Below are 24,555 nucleotides of genomic sequence, written 5' to 3'. Positions count from 1 at the left end.
CATAGAATTTTGTCAAATACTTTATCTTTTTTGTTTGTTAATATGTTTCTCACTGATTAGATTTCAAATACAGAACCAGTCTTGGATTCTGGAATAAAGTGCACTTTGTTATGGTGTATATTCTTTTTGTGCAGTATACATTATGTGGCCCCCCCCCCCCCCCAGTATCCTTAAGAACTATGTTCTAAGACCTTTACTGGTGCCTGAAACTATGGTAGGGATAGTATTATACCTTGTGTATAACTTACTTTGTCCCATCTATAAAAATACTGCTGATCTGAGTTTAAATGAACAACTTAGGACAATAAGAGATTAACAGTAGTTAAACAGCAATGTATTGTGATACCATTTACATGGCTTATCTCTCACCCAGCATACTGTATCAGATTGTGTTTACTCCTGTGATGATGATTTGAGGTGCTTCACTGCCTACAGGATGAGATTAGATGAAGTGAGGTGAGGTGAGGTGAAGGAAGGCAATTGGGCATTTTGATATAGCATTGGAATACCACGTGAGCGTTATCTGAACACAGTACAGTGCCACACAGTTAATGCGATAGCTAACATGTTGTTAAGTAATTGTCAGACAGAACAAAGGGATGATTTGTATGATGGGCAAGAAGGTGACTTTTTATCATGCAACTCAGAATGTACAGAATAGTTTATTTTTGTGATTTTTTTCCATTGAATTTATGTGCATTATTATATGCATTTATGTACATATGTGCATGCTTATTGGCCTATGAGCAAGAGCCAGAGGAGGACTTAACATGTTCTACTCTGTCACTGCCTGCTTTATTCCATTGAAACAGAGTCTCTTACCGAACCTGCAACTGCTCATTTCAGCTAGGCTGGCTATGGAGTTGCTGGGGCCAGTCTGTCTACACCTCCTAATGCTAGGGCTACAGTACAGGCATTCATGGCCGTGCCTAGGGTGTGTGTGTGTGTCTGTGTGTCAGGAGTGAGATCTGGTGTTTTAATTTCAAGTCCTCATACTTGCTCAACCAACACTCATTATCCACTGACCCATCACCCCAGCCCCCATTTAATATTTTTAGACTGCAGTTGACAGTAGGTAAAAACTTGGAAAGTAAAACTCCTGGTATGGAAAAACTACTATATATTGAATATTATTTGGCAATTTTTTGCTTGAAAGTTTTCACATCTGTACCCATAGGGAATATTGGCTTGCAGTATTCTTGTTACTGCCTTGTCATATTTTTGGAAAGAGGTGATATTATAATTTTTTTCCTCCAGACATTAGAAAATTTCTCCATTTAAATCTTCTGAGCCTTGATGGGAAAACATTTAAATTATGAATTTCATTATTGTCAACTTCTTCTGTTGGTTAAGATGTAGTAGTTTGTCTTTCAGAAGCTCATCTAGTTCATCTAAATTAACATTTGCGTGTTTTCAGTTATTCCTTATTCTTGTGATGTACAGACTGTATCACTGCTATTTTGATTCCCAGGATAAGTAGTTTGTGTACTCCTTTCTTTTTACTTCTCTGGGTTTATTATTTTTTTTTCCTGTATTTTGTCAGTTCTGCTGATATTGCTTTCAGAGAGAATGAGAGGTTCGCTTCATTGTTCTACTTTTTCCTTTTTTTCCCAGTTTTATCAATTTTTATTTTTTTGAAATTGTTTTTCATTCTATGTGTGAGTGTTTTGCCTGCATGTCTGTCTGTGTTCCACATGTGTACAGCGCCAACAGATGCCAGAAGAGGGCATTAGATCCACTGGGACTGGAGTTACAGACAGTTGTGAGCCCCCCATATGGGTGCTGGGAATCAATCTGGGTCCTTTGCAAGAGCAACAAGTACTCCTCACCACTGAGCCATATCTCCAGCCCTTATCAATTTCTTTGCTTTGTTACTTCCTCTTTTTTGTCTGGTCCCCAACCCCTAGTCTAGCAGCTCTTGTTTTAAAATAAAAAAATAAAGTATTTTAAAACTCATCTTTATCTTTAAATCCGAAGGAGTCATTTGAGATATATAGTTGGATCATTTTTAAAGTTCATTCCGCCAATTTCTGACTTGTTTAGAAAGTTAAATAGTGACAAACCGAATTTAGAGCCACATGAGATTTAGGGGACATTTCATACTGGCTTCTCATAGACTTATGGTCAAATGCATTCAGCCCAACTTTGAAGCCCCTATAGACTGCAGTTTAAACTTTGTTCAAAAATCCAGCCTTTTGTGAGACTCAAGGTAATCCGTCTCTTAACTGTGAGTCCCAGTAGAATTAAAAAGAAATTAATTTTCAATCTACAGTGACACAGACTAAACACTCCTATTCCAAAGGGAGGAATGGAGAGCTAGAATGGAAAGACCAAAAGACCTGAATCCAGAGGGTGAATGCCAGGCCCAGTAGCCCGTGTCTGGCATCTGAGCCTGTGTCTGGTATATGAGACCCACTGCGGGGGCTTTGGGTTGCCTCACTCTGCAGCTCTACTTTTTGCAGCACACATGGCCTCTTTTTTGGACCAGTTTCACTCAGTTTTTCCAGTTTCCCTCTGTAGATATCCTGTATTCCTGACACGTCCAGCATGCTGAGGTCATCATTGCAATTTAGGCTTTACCTTAGCTTTACGAAGTAGCCTCACAGGTTCTCCATGCAGTGAATCTGACCCTGCCACACATTCCCTGACCTCTTCTGAAACATTGACATAAGTCTTCATGACCCTTGAACTCTTACTTTTCATGCCTGCAAAATTGGACACCAAGTTCTGCTATGGCTATAGTGGCTGCATGTCTTCATAGTTTAACCCAGGCAATCTACTTCTCTAGGCAGCCATTTTTTTGAGCAAAGAACTCTTAAGAGGTATCTTGTTTTTCAGGCATTCCACTGTCAGATGAAAAGTTTTTCAAAAAGATTTTCAGTTTTACAGTGCTGAGCCTTTGATGCAAGGGATAAGGCACCATAGATGTGTAATGTCTTCAGAAACCAGAAAAGGGTATTGTATTTCTTGGAGCTGGAGTTACAGGTGGTTATGAACTGCCCAGTATGTGTGCTAGGAACCAAATTTTCATCCTCTCGAAGATCAACAAACACTCTTAATCCGTGAGCCCGGTGGTAAGCCTGACAAAACCCATTCTTAGTGTGTGAGTACAGTGTGCAGTCTCCTCTACTGCCCTAACCTCCTGAGCGCTTATGGCAGCTCTGTCATATCAGCTCTGTTGCCGCTTTTAAGGTTAACACTCCTCATCAAATTGCACATTTTTATATTTTTCTGCTCTGAATTCTTGATATAAACTAGGCTAAAAGCATTGAGCACCAACCATGCAATAGCCTGAATGCTAAGATGTCTTGAAGTTTCAGTCTTCAAACAAATTAGTTCATTACTTTTGAATTCACCCTCACTGAAATTCCCAGGACACAGGCAGATGGAGCCAGATTTTTTTCCCCTCAGAATGTAATACAAATAACCTTTGGCCCAGTTCCTGTAGAACCTTTGCTCCCTTATGGAACTTCAGGAAGACAGTGTTTACTGTCTGTATTTCTAATTTCCCAGGCTCCTAAAAGAATGGTTTCTCTGTGCAGCCCTGGCTATCCTGGAACTCATTTTGTAGACTAGGCTGGCCTTGAACTCACAGATAACCACCTATCTCTGCCTCTTGAGTGATGGAATTAAAGGTGTGCGCCACCACTGCCTGGCACAAAGTCAGTTTTTTAGCTAATTACAATTTGTGTTCAAAAAGAATTGGTCAGGTAGGTGCAGTGGCACATGCTTACGGTCTTGAGCTTGGACGGAAGGCGAAGGAGTTTGAATTCAAGACCAGCCTGGGCTATGTAGTGTGAGACCCCATATGAATAAACAAACAGATTAAATAAGTAAATACATGAATTAGTTTTTAATTTTTAAGATTAAATTGGGGGGCTGAAGAGATGGCTAAGGTAAGAGCATTAACTGCTCTTCCAGAGGATCCAGGTTTAATTCCTGGCACCCACATGGTGGCTCACACCCTTCTGTAGTCCTAGGAGATCAGGGCTTTCTTTGTGCCTGTATGGGTACTACATACATTCATATAAAATAAATAAACCCTCAAAAAAATTGTTTAAAGAAGCTTAAGTTGGTTCTAAAAAGAGACACCAATTTGCGTATTAGCAGTACTAATATTTTGGTACTAATGTAATCTTTATTTATTTTTTAGACAATGCGAAGACACAGAAATGAAGTGACAGTGGAACTCCGGAAGGTAAGGGGAATGTGCATCTAAAGAAAATCAGTTAAGAGACTGTTCTGGCTGGGGATATGACACTGCTCCTGTGATCTCAGCACTTGGGAGGTAGAGACAGGAAGATTGAGGGCAAGGGTCATCTACTACATATCAGATTTAAGGCCAGGCTAGGCTACATGAGACCCTGTCTCAAAAAACTGGTGCACAAAGCAAGGGGTGTTTTTGTTTGTTTGTTTTTTGGAGCTGAGGATCGAACCCAGGGCCTTGTGCTTGCTAGGCAAGCGCTCTCTACCACTGAGCTAAATCCCCAACCCGTTTGTTTGTTTGTTTTTGTTTGTTTGTTTTTTCTGTGTTAAAATTGTGTGTGACTTGAATTATGAAGAGACAGTGGCCAACCAGTTATCCCTAAAACCACCCAGCATACACCACACCAGGGTTACCAAGATGGCTTATCTGTAAAGGCACTCTTCTGTACAAGCTTTGCAACTTGTGTTTGATCCCGAGAACCTAGGTAAGATGGAAGCCCACTCCCAGTGACACATTTCCTTCACTAAGACCACACCTACTCTAACAAGGCTGTATCTCCTAATCTTTTCAAGTAGTGCCACTCCATAAGCATTAAAATATATGAGCCTATGGGGGACATTTTTATTTAAACCACCTCAACAACCTTACCCTGACCTTTCTCTATATTAGCTTATATACAAGAAAAACCATAAGGTTATATTAGTTTGGGCAAAGCATTTTACAGAATCTAATGCTCATTCCTGGTTAAATGACCAGACACATCAGGAATGAGAGGAGTTACCACATTTGACGAAGAACAACCACAAACTTTGTACTTAATGATAAAAGACTGAAAGCTTTCCCCTAAGATTTAGAGACAAGTCAAGAGGATCCACTCTCACTGTTGTTAATTATTATACTGTTGGGAGTTCTCCAGTGCCAGAAGAGAAGGAAGGAAAAGATAGCTTTGTACATGACAAGACTGTCTGTGTAATATTCACTTTAAGGCTTCTGGGACTGAGAATGTAAGTGAGTTGGTAGGTAGAGTGCTTACTAGCATGTAAGAAGCCCCACGTTCTATCTCAGCACTACATAAACCAGTCATAGTGCATACAGTAATCCTAGCACTTGTAGACAAGAGGATCAGGAATTCAAAGCCATCTTCAGCTACATAGCAAGTTTAAGGGTCAGCCTGGGAATATATGAGACTCTATCTGTAACTGGTCTTTCTTTGTACTGACAGCTCCTGAATAATGACACAGAGACTTTTGAAAGTTTGTCCTTAGCTTAGGCTAGTTCTCAACTATCTCTTAAAATTTAAATTAACCCATTTATATTAGTTTATGTCTTGCCATGTGGCTAGTAACTTTCATCAGCACTGTGCATCCCACTTCCTCTGAATCTCACTGGTGAATCTCCGCCTCTCAGATTCCTGTCTCTTCTTGGATGTCCCGCCTATCCTCTCCTGCAAAGCTGTTGGTCATTCAGCTCTTTATTAAACCAGTCAAAAGGTGCCTTAGGCAGGTGAGGTTAAACAGAGACACATTTTAACACTGAACAAAAAGATTATGCCAACACCTATCTCAAAAAAAAAAAAAAAAAAAAAAAAAAGATACTAGAAGATCTAGACTGTAAATGAATTTGATGCATAAAGTTCAGTTCATAAAAATAAAAATCAATCATATATACTAACAACATGCAGAAGCAGGATTTTAAAAATACCATTTATAGTTACTCCAGAGAAAAGAAAATACTGAAAATATGGAAGTTGGCAAGGCATTTGTTGGCAAGTCTGAGGACCCAAGTTTGATTTTTCAGGACACACATGGTGAAAGGAGAGAAATAACTCCTGTGAATTATCCTCTGACCTCCACACCTGACACATACACACATAAATACATAATAAAAACATGTGTAAGTTCTTTTTACTGAAAATTATGACATTCTAATGAAAGGAAGGAAGAGTTATGTAAACAGTTAAACATATTGTATTAATAGATTGGAAACCTCATCATAGTAAAGATGCCATCCCATATTGATCTATTGGTTTAATATATTATCTGTTAAAAAAATCTTAGCAAGAATTCTTTTTTGGTTTTTCGAGACAGGGTTTCCCTGTGTAGCTTTGCGCCTTTCCTGGAACTCACTTGCTAGACCAGGCTGGCCTTGAACTCACAGAGATCCGCCTGCCTCTGCTTCCCGAGTGCTGTGATTAAAGGCGTGCGCCACCACCGCCCGGCTAAGAATTCTTATAGACATAGGAAAGCTTAATTTAAATATACTCCTGGATAGCTAACACAGTCTTGGCCAAAACAAACAAACAAACAAACAAACAAAACATGGAAAAGAAAAGGAAACAAGGAATTGGTTTGCTCAGTATGGAAGCTTATAGTATATAATGAATAGTAACCAATACTTTACTGCTATCAGGACAGGTACACAGATCCATGGAATAGAGGTGAAACTCTGAAATAGATCCAAATCTATTAGCAGGTCCCCAATAGATTGCTTGCCTGCTTTTTTTATGTATTTAATGGTTCTATGAATTAAACCTAGGTAGCACATGTTAAGTGTCTACCACCAAGCTATAGCCTTAGTCCCCAGCTGATTTTTGGTAACAGTACAAAACCATTTCAGTGGAAGAAGAATACCCTTCTCATCAAGGGGTACCATGAACAGCCATACAGTACCGCAGGAAGTTGGAGAAATGGTTCAGTAGTTAAGAGCACTGGCTGCTCTTCTAGAGGATCTTGAGTCTCAGCACCCACATGGTGGATCACAGCCATCTGTAACTCCAGCCCCAGGGCATCAGATGGCCTCTGGGAATCAGGCACATACATGGTGCACAAACATACATGCAAGAAAAACATCTAAATACATAGTAATAATAAAATTTTAAAAACAAAAAATATACCTCAATCCAGACATCACACTATATGCAAAAATTCAGACTCAGATAATACATTTAAATATGAAACAAAAGTATAAAACTTCTAGAAAAAAACATGAAGGAAATGTTAAGAATCTAGGGCCAGATTTAAGAATAGGGTACAGAAAACATAATTCTTAAAGAGATAAGCTGTGGGTGAGTCTCTCTGGCCTTTTCCATCCACACCTTCCCCCCAACCCAACAAGTCTAGCCCATTTCCCACATCCAGGACCCTAGCCTAGCCTGGCCACCCCAACTGTGCCTGAAGCACTTTCTAGGCTTCCAACTGAACAATGTCCTGCCTGCTACCACCCTCAAGACCCTTCTGCACCAAATTCAACCACTTTACCCAGCCAGAACTCTTATTTCCTTTTCTAGGGTCTAGCCAGGTGAGTCTCTCTGACCTCACGTGCCTGAGCCACACTGAACTCTAGGCTTCTTCCTGGACTCTCCCTAACTGTTCCCCAACCCAATTCGGCCCTTTCCTTACCACACCCAACCTTTCCACCCACACTCTAGACATGGACCAGGAAGCACATCCTGTACACCAACGCAATCCCCTCTGTCCATTTAACTTCATTTCTACCCAAACCATTTCTAGCCTCAAAGCCAAACCTACACACACATCCTCTTTTCTGCCCCAACCTGCTCTTTTCCACGTTAGACTCAGAACTAACAAAAAAGGTCCACATGCCCATATCTCATTGCAAAAATACCAGTATGACAGATCAATCCAATATCGTCTCTCCAAAACTAAACTAGTCTCATAGAAATGTTTGCCAATGAGAATTACCTAGATGAACCAGAACACAGACTTTAAAAGGGACAATCAAAATTTATTTAAAAATTTGAGGAGTTTAAAAGATATTCAAAGAAACAGCTCAATGAAATTAAGGAGAAAGAACTTAAGGAAAATAAATGACTAGTGCCCAAGAAAACACAAATTCAAAGCTGGTGGAAATGATAAAAACAATCCAGGACTGGAAAATAGAATTCAGCAAAAACAATCCAGGACTGGAAAATAGAATTCAGCAAGGAGATAGAAATATTAAAGGTTGTTAAGCTGCGATGATGATGGAATTGAACAACGTAATAACTCTACTAGATAACTCAAGGAAAGCCTTTTAAGTAAAATGAATCAAGTAGAAGAAAGAATATCAGGACTTATAGAAGATAGAGTATCAGGAATGGAAGATAAAGTAGAGGGTATAGATCAAATAAGCAAGGAATTTGAAAAGAAATTTAAAAGAACAAAGGAAATGTAGGACACTGTGGAAAACATTAAATCTTTGAATTAGAGTCATAGATGAAGGAGAAGAATCAATTCAAAGTCAGTGACATAGAACAGAACTTCAACAAAATCATGGAAGAAAACTTCTCCAAACTAAGGAAGGACATGCCCATACAGACACCAAAAGCACACAGCACCCCGAATAGATAAGATCAGCAATGAAAATCACTATTATAGTTAAAACACTAAGTATGCAGAACAAAGAAAGTATATTGAAAGCTGAAAGAGAAAAACACACAAATCATACACAGTGAAAAACCCATCAGAATAACAGCTGGTCTCTCAGTGGAACTTGGAAAATCAGAAGAGCCTGGAGCAGTGTATTTCAAGTCCTAAAAGACTATGTTGACCATCCCAGACTATTATAGGCAGCAAAACTATCTGCCATAGTTGAAGGCAAAAATTTTTTCCATGATATAATCCCCTAAACATTCTATCCAACCAAACAAAACCAAGAAAATACAGGGAACAGTATTTGAGGCTAAAGAGACTTGGAAAGATACAAAACCATATTATTAAAACACAAAGTACTACTGAGAACAGAAACAAGTTATCAAAAGTCAGCAACACGATGACCACAATTAACATACACATATTAATAATAAGTTTACATATTAATGGCCTCAAGTGTCCCATCAAAAGACATGGGCTGACTGGATAAAGAAACAGAATCCATCCATCTTTGTTATACATCATAGCCTTAAAGATAGGTATCACTGCAGATTAAAAGGATGGACAAAAGTACTCTAATTAGATATGACCAGTAAGCAGGCAGATGTATCCTAATATCTGACAAAATAGACTTCAAGTTAAAACTAATGAGATCAGGGATACTTAATTATAATTAAACAGTTAACTGAGAAGACATTATTCTTAACATATGTGCCAAACTCTGGTGCATCTTATTTCATTAAAAAAACAAAACAAAACAAAACAAAACTATTGCTGTATTTATAGGCACAGTTTAGTATCAGTTCATTAATAGGTGATTTTGAGACCCTATTATCCCCCATAGACAAGTCATATGGACAAAAATAAACAGAAGCATCAGAATTAATTGACAACACACATTAAATGGACTTAACAGGTATCTACAGAATAATTCACACAAACAACAAGATTATACATTTTATTCAGCAGTGCACAGATGGTTTTTTTAGAGTAGACCACATCATGGAACAAGCAACAAATTTTACAAATTCAAAAAGATTGAAACTATCTGACCACAATGCAATAAAACTTGAAATACCTAGCAAACAGATCTCTGGTAAATGCACAGACTTACAGAGATTAAACAACTCACTATTGGATGATGAATGAATCAAAGAAGGAATCAAGAAAGAACTAATTTTTTGTAACTAGATAAAAATGAAAACACAACATAAAAACCTCTGGGATACATTGAAAGCAGTCCTATAAAGATAGTGAATAGCTCTAAGTTTCTACATTTAAAAATCAGAAAAAGTACAAATAAATGACTTAATGATACAAGAACAAATCAAATCCAAAACTAGTCTGAAAATCAGCCGAAATTAATATATGTAATAGGAACAAAACAAAACAGTCAACAAATCTAAGAGTTATTCTTTGAGAAGATAACAAGATTGATAGGCCCTTAGCTCAATTAACCAAAAGAATTCTGTTAACTGGCCCAGATTAACAGAATCAGAAAGGAACAAGGAAATACAACAGACACCAAAGAAATTCAGAATATTATAGTGAAATACCTGTATTTCATTAAGCTTGAAAACCTAAAAGACATGGTTAAATTTCAATTTCTAGATTCAGCCAAACAACCAAAATTAAACCAAGAAGTCAGCAATCTAAACAGACCCAAAACAAATGAGATCAAAATAATAAAAAAAAATCTTCCAGTTTAAAAAAAAAAAAAAAAAAAAAGTCCAGGGACAGATGGATTCACAGCTAACTTAATATCAGTCTTGCAAAGAATATCTCCAGCCAATCTTAAGCTATTCAAAAGAATAGAAACAAAAGGAGCCATTCCCAAACTCCTCAGAAGCCAATATCACTCTAATGCTCAAACCATGTAAAGGCACAGCAAGAAAAGAAAACTACAGGCCAATGTCCCTGGTCATCATAGGTTCAAAAATGCTGAACTCAGCTTTCCCATTCCATTCCCTGGGTACTCCTCAGATACTCATTCCCAGCTCTCCATTACTTCATCCCTTTGTGTCAACCTCCAGTACCCAGAGGCATTTTTGTTTTGTTTTTTTTTGTGGGGGGGGACGACAGGATTTCTCTGTGTTGCCCTGGCTGTGCTGGGACTCTCTAGACCAGACTGTCCTCGAACTCACAGAGATCTGCCTGTCTCTGCCTCCTGAGTGCTGGGACTAAAGGTGTGCTGACCACTACCCTGCCCCAGAGGCATTCTTTATCTGGGAATCCTCTGGTCATATTGGCCTAGGAATCAGGTATGCAATCTTCATTCTCCTCTCTCCACTTTCCAACTCGCCAGTCTTATCCTCAGGCTTGTAGCACGACCATTTGCAGGGTCTTGTGTTCTCCCTGACTCCATTCCCTGGGGACTCTGTAGAACTCAACAGGAGACTCAGCCTTCTTCCCTCACCCTGTTCCTCTGTGCCAGTCACCACTAGCCAGAGGCACTCTCTACCTGGGAACACGATGGCTATGTTGGCCTGGTGTTGGAATTTGTATACTTTGTGAAGGTATAATGCTGTGATTGGTTTAATAAAGAGCTGAATGGCCAATAGCTAGGCAGGAAGAGGTATAGACTGGAGTTCCAGGCAGAGAGAGAACAACTCTGGGAATAAGAAAGTTGGAGTCACCAGCCAGACAAGGAGAAGAAGCAGGAGGTACAAGATGGAAGAGAGGTAACACCACATGACAGAATGTAGATTAATATAAATGGGTTGATTTGTTATAAGAGCTAGTTCAAACAAGCCTGAGCTAAGACTAAGACTTATTAAGTCTCTGTCATTATTTATGAGCTGGCCATCGACAGAGAAGCTTGCTATACTGACCTGTAGATTGGGTGATATGCACTCTCCTTCTATCCATTGAAAAATTTTCAGTCTTATCCCCTAGCCCTATAGTAGATGGCTTGCAAGGGTGATTTCTCCCTCCCTGACTCCACTCCTACAGGACTCTACCAAACCTCGTGGCAAACCCAGCCTTCCTCCTCCAGGTGGACCCATCAGCCCTCCTCCCTCCTGTCCCATCCTCATTCCTTCATTTCAGCTCCTGATTCCTAGAAGCAAGTTCTACCCAGGACCCCCAGTGGCCACCCCTGGCAGGGACTTCTATACTCTTTATTAGGCCACCACATGGTTCTAAGATCTAGAGAGGAAACCAATAGTGGAACACCCACCCAACAAAGACAAGAACAATTATAAACACCTGGAATCACAGTCATCCTGAACTCAGATGCCTAGACACCAGTGCAGAAACTCAGACATTAGCACCAAGAAAATATGCCTCCACCAGAACCCAGTAACTCGATTACAGTAGGCCTTGAGAAATGCAGTGTAACTGAAGCACAACACAAGGACTTGAAAATAACAATTAGGAACATGTTCATGGACGTTAAAGAGGATGTGAATAAATTATCAGTGAGCTCTGTGAAAGCACAGACTGGGATGAAATAGTGAAAACCATTTGAGACATGAAAATAGAAATGGAAACAATAAAGAAAAGTAAGGTAAAACTGGAAATGAAAAACTTAGGAAGCAAACAAAAACCTCAGAGGTAAGTCCCACCAATAGAGTGGAAGACATGGAATAGAGAACCTTAGGCATTGAAGATAAAAGAAATGACTACCTCAGTTGAAAGAAGTGTTAATTCTAAAAACCTCCAAGAAGTCTGGGACATGATAAACAGACCAAACCTACATGACAAAACAGTAGTCATTTTATCCATTGTGTGGCTTGAGAGTGGTTGGTTGCCTCTGAGCTCCCTTTCTCTTGGGTTAGTAATTAATGATCTAGCATCATCTGTGTAAGTATGGATGTTGGCCGAGACCATGTTCTCCACATAGCCTCGTCCTCCACTGTTGGGTGCTCATATGGTGGTTTCAGAGAGAACAGCAGGAGAGGACAGTCTCCAACATCTAAGTATTTTCTAGCTTTCTTGTTTAATGTTCCATTGCTAAGGCAAGTTGCACAGCTTGGCCTCATCAGCCCAAACACAGGCATGGGAATGGGAAGGGAGATTATGTAGTTTAGCAACTAACTGCTTACACTTCAGTGAAACAGGCAGTTTGAGTGTGGATTACCCCTTCTGATTCAGGAAAATAGGAAAAATCTGATAAGGTCTAAAAACACATTAATCAGTAGCTAAAAACTAATTTTTCCCATCTTTTATTTTTTTCCAAGACAAAAGTAGTATTACAGGTGAGCAGACATTCAAAGAAGCAGGTAATTCCAGTTTGTTAAATGGTTTCAGATTAAGAAAGAGGACTCCCAGATGCTTGTATGAAACAAGAAAAACTATCACCTGAGCACAAATGAGAGAATTCCAGAAAATATGCTTGTTAGCCAGTTCCACTTGGGAGAGGAAGGGTAATCCTAAATAAAATCTTAATAAACTGAGTCCTAGATTTAAAAGGATAGTTTAACATTGAAAAATGGACTATTTCACAGAGCAAAATGGTAAGTTGATACAAAAGGAAACATGATTTAATGAAATTAAATATCCATTCATAATTGAAAAGAAAAGTAACACTTTAGATATAGAAAGATTCTTTCTGACCAATGTGGTGGCGCACACCTTTATTCTAGCATTCGGAAGGCAGAAGTCACATCTCTCTTAGTCTGAGGCCAGTTTGATAGGGATAGCAAGTTCCAGGCCAGTGTAGGAGTGATGGATGGATTCCCAAAAGGCTTTAGGAGCTAAACTTTTCAGGTAATGAGAAGCTGGAGTAACCAGGATGGAAATAGAAGGGATCAGAGTTGGAATAGTTTAGGGAATAGGTGTTTCTTAATGTTTCTAAACACCATGACCAAAGCAACTTTAAGGAAAGAGGGTTCATTTCAGCTTCTAGTTTATAGAGGGTCATGTAGGGAAGTAGGCAGGAACTGACACAGAGGCCATGGAGGAGTGCTGCTTACTTACTGGCTTGCCCCTCATGGCTCATTCATCCTGTTTTCTTAGAGCACCCAGGACCACCAGCCCAGGGGTAGCAATTGCTAGTGGTGATCTGGACTCTCCTAAATCAACCATCAGTCAAGAAAATGCCCCACAGACTTGCCTCCAGATAAATTTAATGGGAGTATTTTCTTAACTGAAAGTCCTTCTAGATTGTGTCAAGTGGACAAAAAACTAGTCAGGGTGATAATTGTGCTGAAAATTAATTTGTTTAAACTTTTAAATGGAATTAATTTTAGTTGTTACCTCGTGGAAAACAAATTTCAGATTTGTAGTTTGAAACTTAAAATCGCAAGAATAATAATAAAAAAAAAAACCCACTCTACACCCTTGTGGCACCTAGCTTCCTTGGAGTATTAGCACTTTTCCATATTTGCTTTTATTTATTTTTATTTATATATTAGACACATGCATTTTTTCTTTGAACCAGTTGCAAATAATAGCAAGATTCCCTATTACCTTTAGTATATCAGCTCATATCCCATAGAGAGAGACTTTTCTATGTGACAGTACATTTATCAGATTAACATAGGATTACATTATCTAATCAATAGAGTCAACTCAGAATTTGCAAATTGTAAGTCAAAAAGCCTATTCAGGATCAGGCACATCATTTTGTTGTGGGACTGGTCCCCAGTCTGTCATCTTTAGTGACTGAATCTTTGAAGCATACAGGCATTTTTTTATTCAATGATAGAATAGGGTTTGTCTGATTTTTCACAAATTGTTTAGTTTGATCAAGAATAATGCCAAAGGGATATTGTTTCTTTTCTCTGCACCAGACCAGGGAGCACACAAGAGTTAATTTGTCCTTTACGGCTGGTAGCACATTTTGTCACTTGGCCAGGAATGCCATCTAGGGCTACATGTATGGCTTAGTGGTGGAGAGTGCTTGGCTAACATGTGCAAAGCCCGTGGGTTCAGTCCCTAGTAACCGTTTCACATAAAACAAAACAAAACAAAAACCAAAGAGCGCCATCTACTATATTTTCACTAAATGTTAATATATATTGTGTGAAGCCACTTGAGATGTATAAATATCAGTGGTTTTGCCATCTGTGAGGTACTGTAGCTTAAGAGATAATTGATATTGGTTATTTGTGTAGTTATTAAGGAAGAATGATGTTATAAAAGTGGGAATGAGCTAGTGACTATATAGATATTGTGTTTAAATGTGCTGGCTTGTACACAGAACAAAAGTTGGTATTATGCACATGTGTATGTAGTTTTCATTTTCTGTTCGATCTGAATTTTGCCATGAATATTAAGGCTTTTTAAATAACTTTCTGTTGTAATCAAATACATCCAAAAATATAAGGCACCTGAAGTATATTCAAATTTTAAGTTGAAAAATTTGTCACTGTTAAATTAATTCTTGAAATGATGTAGTTAACATTCTAAGCAATTAGCCAGGCAGTGGTGGCGCACACCTTTAATCCCAGCTATCGGGAGGCAGAGGTAGGCGAATCTCTGTGAGTTTGAGGCCACAGAGTGAGTTCCAGGAAAGGCACCAAAGCTACACAGAGAAACCCTGTCTCATAAAACCAAAAAAAAAAAAAAAAAAAAAAAAAAAATTTACGTGCCATAAAATGTAGGATGGGAAGAATTCTTGTTTGTGAAATTCAGGTAGCAAGAGTTTAATCTGGGTTGGCAAGATGGCCAGTCAGTAGAAGTATTGGCGGCACAAGCCTGATCACCTTCATTCAATTCTTGGACTCCATAAGAGAAGAGAGAACTGAATCGTAAAAGTGTTTCTCTGATTTCTTCAACACATGCACTGTGGCTCATGCCCCTAGTAATAATGATTCTAATGATAGTAGAAGTAATAATAGATAGTAAAAGTTTAGTCTGAACTGGTGCTACTTCATGTGACATTTAATAAATTCCTATTCCTTTTAATATTTATCTTTAAGATCTTGTCTTCTTAATAAATTGCTTCAGGCAGCTGTTAGAAGTAGGTAGAGGAAAACTGATATGTAGTACTGTATGTACCCCAAGTCCCTTCACAGTGTTGATCAGAAGAACACTTGATGCTTAATGAACTGGGTTTGGGGCTGATACACAAGCAGTGGAATTAAACCAGTTCATTGTTAATTCTGGCACCAAAGACAATTTCATTCACAACAGCCTTCATGGACTCTTAAACATTTTTTATTACCTTTCAGAACAAAAGAGACGAGCACTTACTGAAAAAGAGAAATGTTCCCCAAGAAGAAAGCTTAGAAGATTCAGATGTTGATGCTGATTTTAAAGCAGTAAGTTACCCTTGTTCTTATAATGTGCTTGTAAGTATTTTTGTCATAGCCAGGGGAACATTTTAAATTTAAGAAGGTATATTAATTCATAACCAGATAGACTAATAAATAGTTTTGTTAATATTCTCTGCTGAACTATCTTTCTTTCTTTTTAAGCAAAATGTAACACTAGAAGCTATATTGCAGGTATGTTATTAATTTAATACTACCGTCCTGAAATGATTTAAAATAGTTTTTTTTTTAATCTCTGAACTACACACTTGTTGTTGCAGAACGCCACCAGTGATAACCCTGTAGTCCAGCTGAGTGCTGTCCAGGCAGCAAGGTAAGAGCTGGTCCGTACCTCCTCCCTCGGGGTTGTCACTGACGGTGCACAAGTGGGTGGTATAATATATTTATGTTCACAGTTTGAGAGCCACAGCAGTTAATTTCTTACGTTTATTTTTATAGGAAGCTGTTATCCAGTGACAGAAATCCACCAATTGATGACCTAATAAAATCTGGGATTTTACCGATTCTAGTCAAGTGTCTAGAAAGGGATGATAAGTAAGTCTGAATCCGTCTATTCACTTTTTTCAGTTAACTTAAAACTTTACCGAAGGGTTCAGTGGTCATTTGTTTCCACTAAGCTTGGATTTATTTTTGTTTTGAGGTACTGTAGACAAAACTAAGGCCTTGAACATTTAAAGCAGGTAATTTTCACTGAGCTGTATCCCTAGCCCTATGTGTTTTAAATTGTCATACATTTCCATGTAATTTTTTACTCTCTGATGGTATTTAAACATCATAAATAGTATTTGAGTCACCGTTTGCTTATGAGTCTATATATAGATTAGCCTCATGACTAGTCAGCATGAATGGTTTCCAGAACCATGTGGCTGTTCTTTACCCTGGGAACAGTCCCACTTATCACTGATCCTCTGGGTAGTCTTTAATACCACTCCAGCCATGGTTAGTTGTCCTGTACCATGGGAGGGCACTCTGCTTACCCAGAAGAGAAGGGAGGGTAATCCTTGGCATCTTAGGAACTTCTGTCGCCATTTCCATTCGTGTGTAGACATCTCTCAGGGATGTTCATTAAACGCCATCGGTTTGAATTAACTTGGTTTGAACTCCAGAATTCTTTAAAACGAATACTATTTTTGCCTCTAGAACATATGGCCTGAAACAAAGATATTTTGCTAAATGTCCCAAAAATTTTTAGTTGATTCAATAAAAATAGTGGTGTATAAGTGCTGCCACTAAGGGCTTTTTGTACATAAGAACACCTTGTGTTTCCACAGTAGCTGCCCCACTCCCTCTACCTCTAGGGCCTTAACTGTGTCTGCTAATGCATTTGAGATAACCTTGGTAAACACTGAAATGAATTGATGGTGCAATAAGGAGTGAAAACAAAGCCACTTCCCTTTAGATGAATTTGACAAAGAGTAAGCCCAAATTTGAATTTCCATTATTCTCCTTGTGTCTTCCATCTGTATGTACTGGCCTAACTGAAATCTGCCTGTTGTATGGGTCTGAATCTGCCCCTGTCCTTGTGCCTGTCCCTAACAAAGGGCTTTTACTCTGTATTGGTCAGCACAGTAAACATGGCATTGGGAAAGGGATGAGAAATTCAACTGACTCAGGCAAACAGTACTGCAAACACATGATCAAGCTGTATTCACAGGTTGTTTTCAACATTTATGGTGAATATTTGTGTGTGTAAGGTTGCTTCTAACCTGGTAAATATTTCCAGCAAGTGATTACCACCACACACACACACACACACACACACACACACACACACACACACCACCACCCCCACAGTTCTGGGTCAGGAGTGTGGAAGAGTACATAACGTAAGATTAAAGCTTTGCATTAGCTTAGGTTGTAAAAGCTGATTGCATGAACAATCCAGTGCATAATAAGGTTGGTTACATCATTCTCTTAAAGGCAAATTAAATTTAAAGAGGTAAAACTCCTAGGGGCTAGCAGGCTAAGTACACTGTCTTAAGTGATCTCAAGGGGAATTATCAGGGGAGCTGTGAGGTCTGGAAAGTTTCAGTCTCTTTGGGATCAAGGGATACTTTGATTAAGATGTGTCCTGTACTTATCACCTTAAAAAACTGCTATGTATTTTCCAGAGCAGAGTTTGACAAAGATTAATTTTATTTTAGCTGTTTAAAAAATGAAATTCCATCTTACATCTACTACTTGACTCCTTTTTGTTCTTGGTTCCCAGCCTGGACTTCCCACTCATGTCTGTTAGGTCCAGCCTTTGGCATAGGTTTGTGAGAGTATGTCTAGGAAACAAACAGAAAAATAGGACAAAATATAAATAACCTAATGAATAATTGCAGAGCCATCACCTAAGGCGTGAATAGAAAATTGCCAGTGCTTTAGGTAATGACTTTATGGTTTATCATGGAAAGCTGTGTTACAGTGTAAAAGATCATGGTAGACTTCAGAGTCATATAGACCCTGGTCTAAATCTAGACTTGGTGTTGAACTCAACCAGAACTTCAGGCATCCCATCTGTAAATATTAGGTGGTTGTGAGGAAGTGTACATAATTTATACAAACTATCCTGCATTGTTTACTTGCTTCATTCAGCTGTTCTATATCATTGTCTCTTTTTCCCACAGACCCTTTAGAAGTCTTTCCTTGGCCTTGCGGTTTTATTTCTTGTATCTTCCCATCTTCCCATTCATGGTCCTCATTTCCAGTGTTTTCTTAGGAGTCCTTAACAGCCTGCTAACTCTTTCCACTTCCAGTTTGGAGAAGCTTCCTGTCTCATGGTCCTGTGAGCGTCCTAACTCAGTCTACCTTCCACACGTTCTCATCCCCTCCTTCTGCCAGAATTGATCATGTCAGCACTTGTCCGTTCCATTGTCTGTTTGCTCTTTCTGACAGGGAGTAAGTATTTTCCACCTGCACTGCTGCTATAGTTGATCATTTCTTTTCCTTACTTCTTCAGTGTTTGTATAGAGACTTTTCTTTTCATTCCCTAGTTTTTGGCTCATTTTGGGTGGTTTTTTTTTGGGGGGGGGGCTATATGCCTGCCCACTCCAGTGTTTTCTTTTCTGACATTATAGTCTTCTCTCCTTCTATGTTATTTCTTTTTAATAGATCTCTCCTATACCAGTCTTTAACCTCTTTTATCCATTTTACATGCTGTTGACTCTGACTCTAACCCCCACCCTCCCACTCCAATACTGGATCCTCCTACAGGGCCAGCAGTACTCCACCATTGGACTTTATATCCGGCCGTTGTTTCTGTTTTAGCTTTTTGTTCATTGACCTGGGTGGGCCACTTTGAATTTGCTCTGTAGGCCAGGCAATCTGTGAATTTACCATCGTTCTCTTCCCGCCACTTGCTTCGTGTCTAAAATTGCAGGCCTGCACCTGGCTTTACCCCACCCCACCCTTCTTTTCCCATTACCCTTCTCTTTCTTCTGTCTATCTCCCCCCCCCCCCCTTTTTGAGACAGGGTCCTCACTGTGTAGCCCTGGCTAGCTTGGAGCTCACTATGTAGACCAGGCTAGCCTCCAATTCACAAAGATGCACTTGCCTCCCAAATGCTGGGATTAAAGGTGTGTGTGACTGTGCCTGGCTTTACTCCTTTTCTCAGTAGAATAAATTCCAAGTTCTGAAGCCTAGAATTTGAGGTACAGACCATACTTCTTCCTCCCAACATTCACAGGCACACAATTTCATTTTTGTGCATCCTTGACTTTAGCTTTCTTGATCTGTTTCTTATTGTCCATACATATTATCACCCTACCTATGGTATCCTTTTTAGTGTAGATTGTCAGTGCCTACTGTTTAATATCCAATTTAGAAGAGTGAATTTGAATTTTACTTTCTTTGTTGGGTCTTCCATGACTGTCTCAGTTATAATACTTTAACTGCAGAATTATGCAGGCTTATAACTAGCTATAGTTAGTAATGTAACCCAAATGGTGTAGTGTGCTCAGGTGGGGGTCCCAGATTTAAGACTAGTCTGGAGGCTGCAGCTGTAATGAAGTGATTGAGAACTTTGGCTAATACAGTGATCATGGGTTTCTCTGTATATACAAGGAATGTTGGAGGGGTAAAATTGTCATGACCCATTCATAGATGTTTTTGAGTAAGGAGGAGTCAAGAGACATAATTGGCTAAGTGCTGCAACCACTGGTGGACATAAAGAAGGCAGGTTTGTAGTGACTGTTTGAGAAGCAGGCAGGTGGTCAGGTGGGCAACTGGCGATGAATACAACAAGGTAAAATTGAAAGACCACATAAGATGGTTGTGTAGATTTGAGACTTGTAAGTTAAGGTGGTAGTTCCATGTCTAAAAGGATTATTTTATTTTTAACAGTCCTTCATTGCAGTTTGAAGCTGCTTGGGCACTAACTAATATAGCATCAGGAACTTCTGCACAGACTCAAGCTGTTGTACAGTCTAGTAAGTCAAACCTTTCTTTTTCATGGTGACAGTGGGTTTTATATTAAAGAATGAACTTCATATTATAAAGTTACAGTGTAAGTTTTTAATGTAATGATTTTTTTTTATCTTTTCCATAAGTATTATTAAACTGTCATAAAATAATTGTTATTTTGGACCGAGAAAGAGAATACCTTTCAGGGTAGAGACCATCCCCTAATAACAGGATTGAAATGTCTTGTTTTTAATATCTTCTAAGTATTCTGACTAGCTTAGGCCTTATGTGTTACAGCATATACTTGTTTTGGGGTATGGAGCAGGGCAGGGCAGGGCAGGGCAGGGCAGGGCAGGGCAGGGCAGGGTCTTGGTGTGTAGCCAGGTCTGTCTTTGAGCTTTTGTGCAGTCCCCACCTGATCTTAAATTCAGGATACTCCTGCTTCAGCATTCTGAGTGCTGGAATTGCAGGCGTCACACCTGGCTCACATACCCTGGTTAATTTTTTTTTTTTTTTTTTAATTGTGAGATAGGTCTTCACTGTGTATCCCTGGCTGACCTGAAACTTGTTATATAAACCAGGCTGGCCTTAAACTTACAAAAATCAGCCTCCCTCTGCCTCCTAACTCCTGGGACTAGAGGTGTGTGCCACCGTACATGGTACATTGGTAAACTTGCTTATTTTAAGATAAACTACTATGATTTTGTGGCTGAAATTAGCATAGCATAGAAACTTTTCTAATTTGGTGCTAGTTGTAATAGTGAGCAAGTTTTTAAGGAGGTATGGTTAACTACAGAATTTTACTTTCATTATAAACTGAATTTATCAGTGGTGGAAATATAAATGCTTTGAATATTAGTTGTTTTTTTTTTTCTTAAAAAAAAAAAGCTACTCATGGAGTTTGCCATGTGTTCCTAGTTCTTCACCTAGATGAAATGGGGAGAGAAAGCGTGCATATAGTGACTTGTACACATAAGTTCACAGCAGCATCAGTCATAGTTACTCAGAAGTCCACTATTAATGGATTGATAAAATGTGTGTAACAGGATATTATTTAACAGTCTAGAAGAACAAAGCATTGGTGCCTGTGACATCATAGGTGAACTACAAAGTCACGAAGTAAGAGAAATCAGACATAAGATCACATTCAGTGTGATCTCTTTGACTGTCCAGAATCAACAGCTGTGTAAATAGAAAAGGCCACTGTTTAATGAGTGCCTGGTTCTGGGTGCTGAATACTAGAAGAGTAAGTAGTTAGTGACTGCTGGAGATAGGAGAGCTCTTTGAGGAGTGACGGACATGTAGTTCTGCAGAAGTGCTAATAATTAGCAGATACTTACAGTGATACATTCTTTTAAAGTATAAGTTATTTTTAATAAAAAGGCCAAGTACATTATCTAAGTAGTGTAGAGTTAGAGCTAAATACCCTGGAGCTAGCACAAGAGTAGAAAGTTAAGAAAAAGTGAACTTATTTTTAGGTTGATTATAATGATAATATGTAGGGTATAATAGAGTAAGAAATTTAGGGAGTAGAGAGATTTCTCCACAATTAAGAGCACTGACTACTTTCCCAGGGGATCCAGGTTCCATTCCGAGCGCACGCACGCACGCACACACGCACACACACCAGCTCACAGCCATCTGTAACTCCAGTTCTAGAGGCCTCCACAGACACTTGTAATGCTCAGATATACATGTAGGCCAGACACCCATACATATAAAAAATAAAGATAGAAAGAATAAGAAATGTGATTATTTTAAATTATTTGGTAAATATGGCTAATAGGTTTTGGTTAATCATTATTAGGCATTAGAATTGTATTGAAAATAAGTATTAAGGTTTCTGGATACATGTTTGGGATGGGATCTTTTAAAAATTAAAAGATTTCATGCCTTTTTCATGCTTTGGGCTCTGTTGGGTGCTTTATTGCTCAAGTATTAGCAGGTTAAAAGTACTGAAATTAGTTATTTTTATGTATCCTTGTCACATTTGTGCAATGAACTGTAGTTGGGCAACTATAGTGTGTATCTGACTTGTGAATATTTTATTAAGCTACTTGGGTTGAAATCTGTGGACACAGTAGATAACCCAGTTTTTATTACACACAGATGCAGTGCCACTTTTTCTGCGACTCCTCCATTCCCCACATCAGAATGTTTGTGAACAAGCGGTGTGGGCTTTGGGAAACATTATAGGTAAGCTGAATTTAGGTTTGAATAGACTTTACTTGAGAATCTTAAATTAACTTTTTTCCTACATTGGCATAGCCATTATACACTATGTTTCCTCTGAATTTCATGTGAGTTGACTGTATTCATAAACATTTGTAAGGTGGTTCTTAAGTGTAAAAGGAATATGTAATTTGTGTCAGTGGTGGTTAAATTTGTGTTCCTCAAATCAAAGTTGTGGAAAGCAACGCTTGATGTCTGACTAATGGTGAGGAAACATAGAGCATCAGTGTCCCAACATGAGCCATTGCACACATTTCAGACTTTCTCATCCTGACTGTAATTTTTTTTTAAATACAATTTTCATTTCTGTAGGTGATGGTCCTCAATGTAGAGATTATGTCATATCACTGGGAGTTGTCAAACCTCTTCTGTCCTTCATCAACCCCTCCATTCCCATCACCTTCCTTCGGAACGTCACATGGGTCATTGTCAATCTCTGCAGGAATAAGGACCCCCCACCGCCTATGGAGACAGTTCAGGAGGTAAATGCAGAATTGTAAAGGCGAGATGGTTTATTTCCCTGTTTAAGCTTTATTCATACACAGGGAATATAATGAGCATATGCTGATTTCATTGAAAGTATGAAGGTTCTTTTGTTTTTAAATATAACATACTGTATGTCAAGTTGAGTGTTGCACAAAAGCAAAGAGAATCTCAGTCCATTTTAATGCATAATTTTTCATAACTATTTCCATGAAGAGAAAACATTAATTTAGTGGGGGAGGGGGAAAGCCAGTTTTGCTGTATTGCCTTATGGATTTAATGCTAAGAAATATGTAAATAATTTGAGTGAATTTGTATTCAGTCTTTGATTTCTGACAAAATTGATGTTCTTAGAACCGTGGTCTACTTTAAATTGTAAAAATCCTATAAACCTTTAATCTAGCCCGACTGTGTAGAGCGCTGGTGACTGTCTCTTTATAGCCTGGGTCTGTATTCAGTATCTGAACCATTCGTTAAGACACTGTTCTTAGTGCCAGTCCCCGGCAGCCATTTCAGTTGCTCTAGACTTGTAAAAGAGCTGATAGGCTCAGGGCCATTTTCTTGATGAAGTCTATTGTTCTACTCAAGCAGCTTATTGAATAAAAATTTAGACGATAACTGAAAAGTAATTTCTCTTGACTATTAATGTATGCTCGTATGCTGACGTCTCCGTTCTTCTCACCTGACATTTTCTGTCATAAATAAGGTCTCTGGAGTAATAGACCTTCTTTTCAAGGAGTGTGACTCTTTGTCAGGTTTATTTGGATCTTTTAATTAGACATTTGAAATATGCTTTCTTATTTTTCAGATTGAATTTATTAAATAGATATTCCAACAAGTTTCACATTGTGTTTTAAGTAGTTACTGCTTTTGTGTCACAGTTTGTTTTTATAAAGACATGTCCATCAACTAGTGTTACTGTTTATCTTCTTTCCTCAGATTTTGCCAGCTTTGTGTGTCCTCATATACCATACGGACATAAATGTGAGTAAAGTGGTGTCAGTGGGATTTGTCTCTTGATGGGACCAGGAGCGGTATTTAAATGAGTGCTAGAGTATAGTCTGTCTGTCTGTCCATCTGTCCATCTGTCCATCCGTGCGTGCGTGCGTGCGTGCGTGCGTGCGTCTTTCTCTTTCTGTGGTTTTGGAGAATGAGAGTAAGTTTAAATAAGATTGATGCCATTTTTGTTTTTATTTATTTATTTATTTTTCGAGACAGGGTTTCTCTGTGTAGCTTTGCGCCTTTCCTGGAACTCACTTGGTAGCCCAGGCTGGCCTCGAACTCACACAGATCTTGCCTGGCTCTGCCTCCCGAATGCTGGGATTAAAGGCGTGTGCCACCACCGCCCCAATTTTTGTTTTTAATCTTTCTGTCAGCAAATGTGCTGATTTGTTGATCTGTGAAGTGATTAAGGACAGAGGTCTTCCTTTCTGTGCTTTCACTTTCCAAAGTTTCAGTCTTAAAATGTTAAATGAAAAACCTCAGAATGAATTATTAATATATTTTAAAATAATTTTATGGTATATGGCTATCGTTGCTCTATTTTATCATTAATTGTTAGTTTCTTTATCTGCCTCATTTGCTAATTAAACTATCTGATATGTATGTATAAGAAAACACATCTATCTATGTATATGTACAGATATGCTGTGCTTTC

General features: G+C 38.7%; 1 protein-coding gene across 2 annotated transcripts in view; it reads left to right on the top strand.

Moving 5' to 3' along the window:
- Kpna3 (karyopherin subunit alpha 3) overlaps nucleotides 1-24,555 on the top strand; it is a 73,831-nt gene that overhangs the window by 32,426 nt on the left and 16,850 nt on the right. For both annotated transcript variants that reach the window (XM_036199433.1, XM_036199434.1), the window contains exons 2-10: nucleotides 4,154-4,198; nucleotides 15,696-15,785; nucleotides 15,942-15,971; nucleotides 16,058-16,110; nucleotides 16,236-16,331; nucleotides 20,124-20,209; nucleotides 22,293-22,379; nucleotides 22,728-22,897; nucleotides 23,838-23,882. In XM_036199433.1, coding sequence (XP_036055326.1) covers nucleotides 4,154-4,198; nucleotides 15,696-15,785; nucleotides 15,942-15,971; nucleotides 16,058-16,110; nucleotides 16,236-16,331; nucleotides 20,124-20,209; nucleotides 22,293-22,379; nucleotides 22,728-22,897; nucleotides 23,838-23,882 — 702 coding nt within the window. The remainder of the gene's footprint in view (nucleotides 1-4,153; nucleotides 4,199-15,695; nucleotides 15,786-15,941; nucleotides 15,972-16,057; nucleotides 16,111-16,235; nucleotides 16,332-20,123; nucleotides 20,210-22,292; nucleotides 22,380-22,727; nucleotides 22,898-23,837; nucleotides 23,883-24,555) is intronic.

Source organism: Onychomys torridus, chromosome 9, assembly GCF_903995425.1.
Source record: "Onychomys torridus chromosome 9, mOncTor1.1, whole genome shotgun sequence".
NCBI lineage: Eukaryota > Metazoa > Chordata > Mammalia > Rodentia > Cricetidae > Onychomys > Onychomys torridus.
This window is presented reverse-complemented; position numbering and strand designations above follow the sequence as displayed.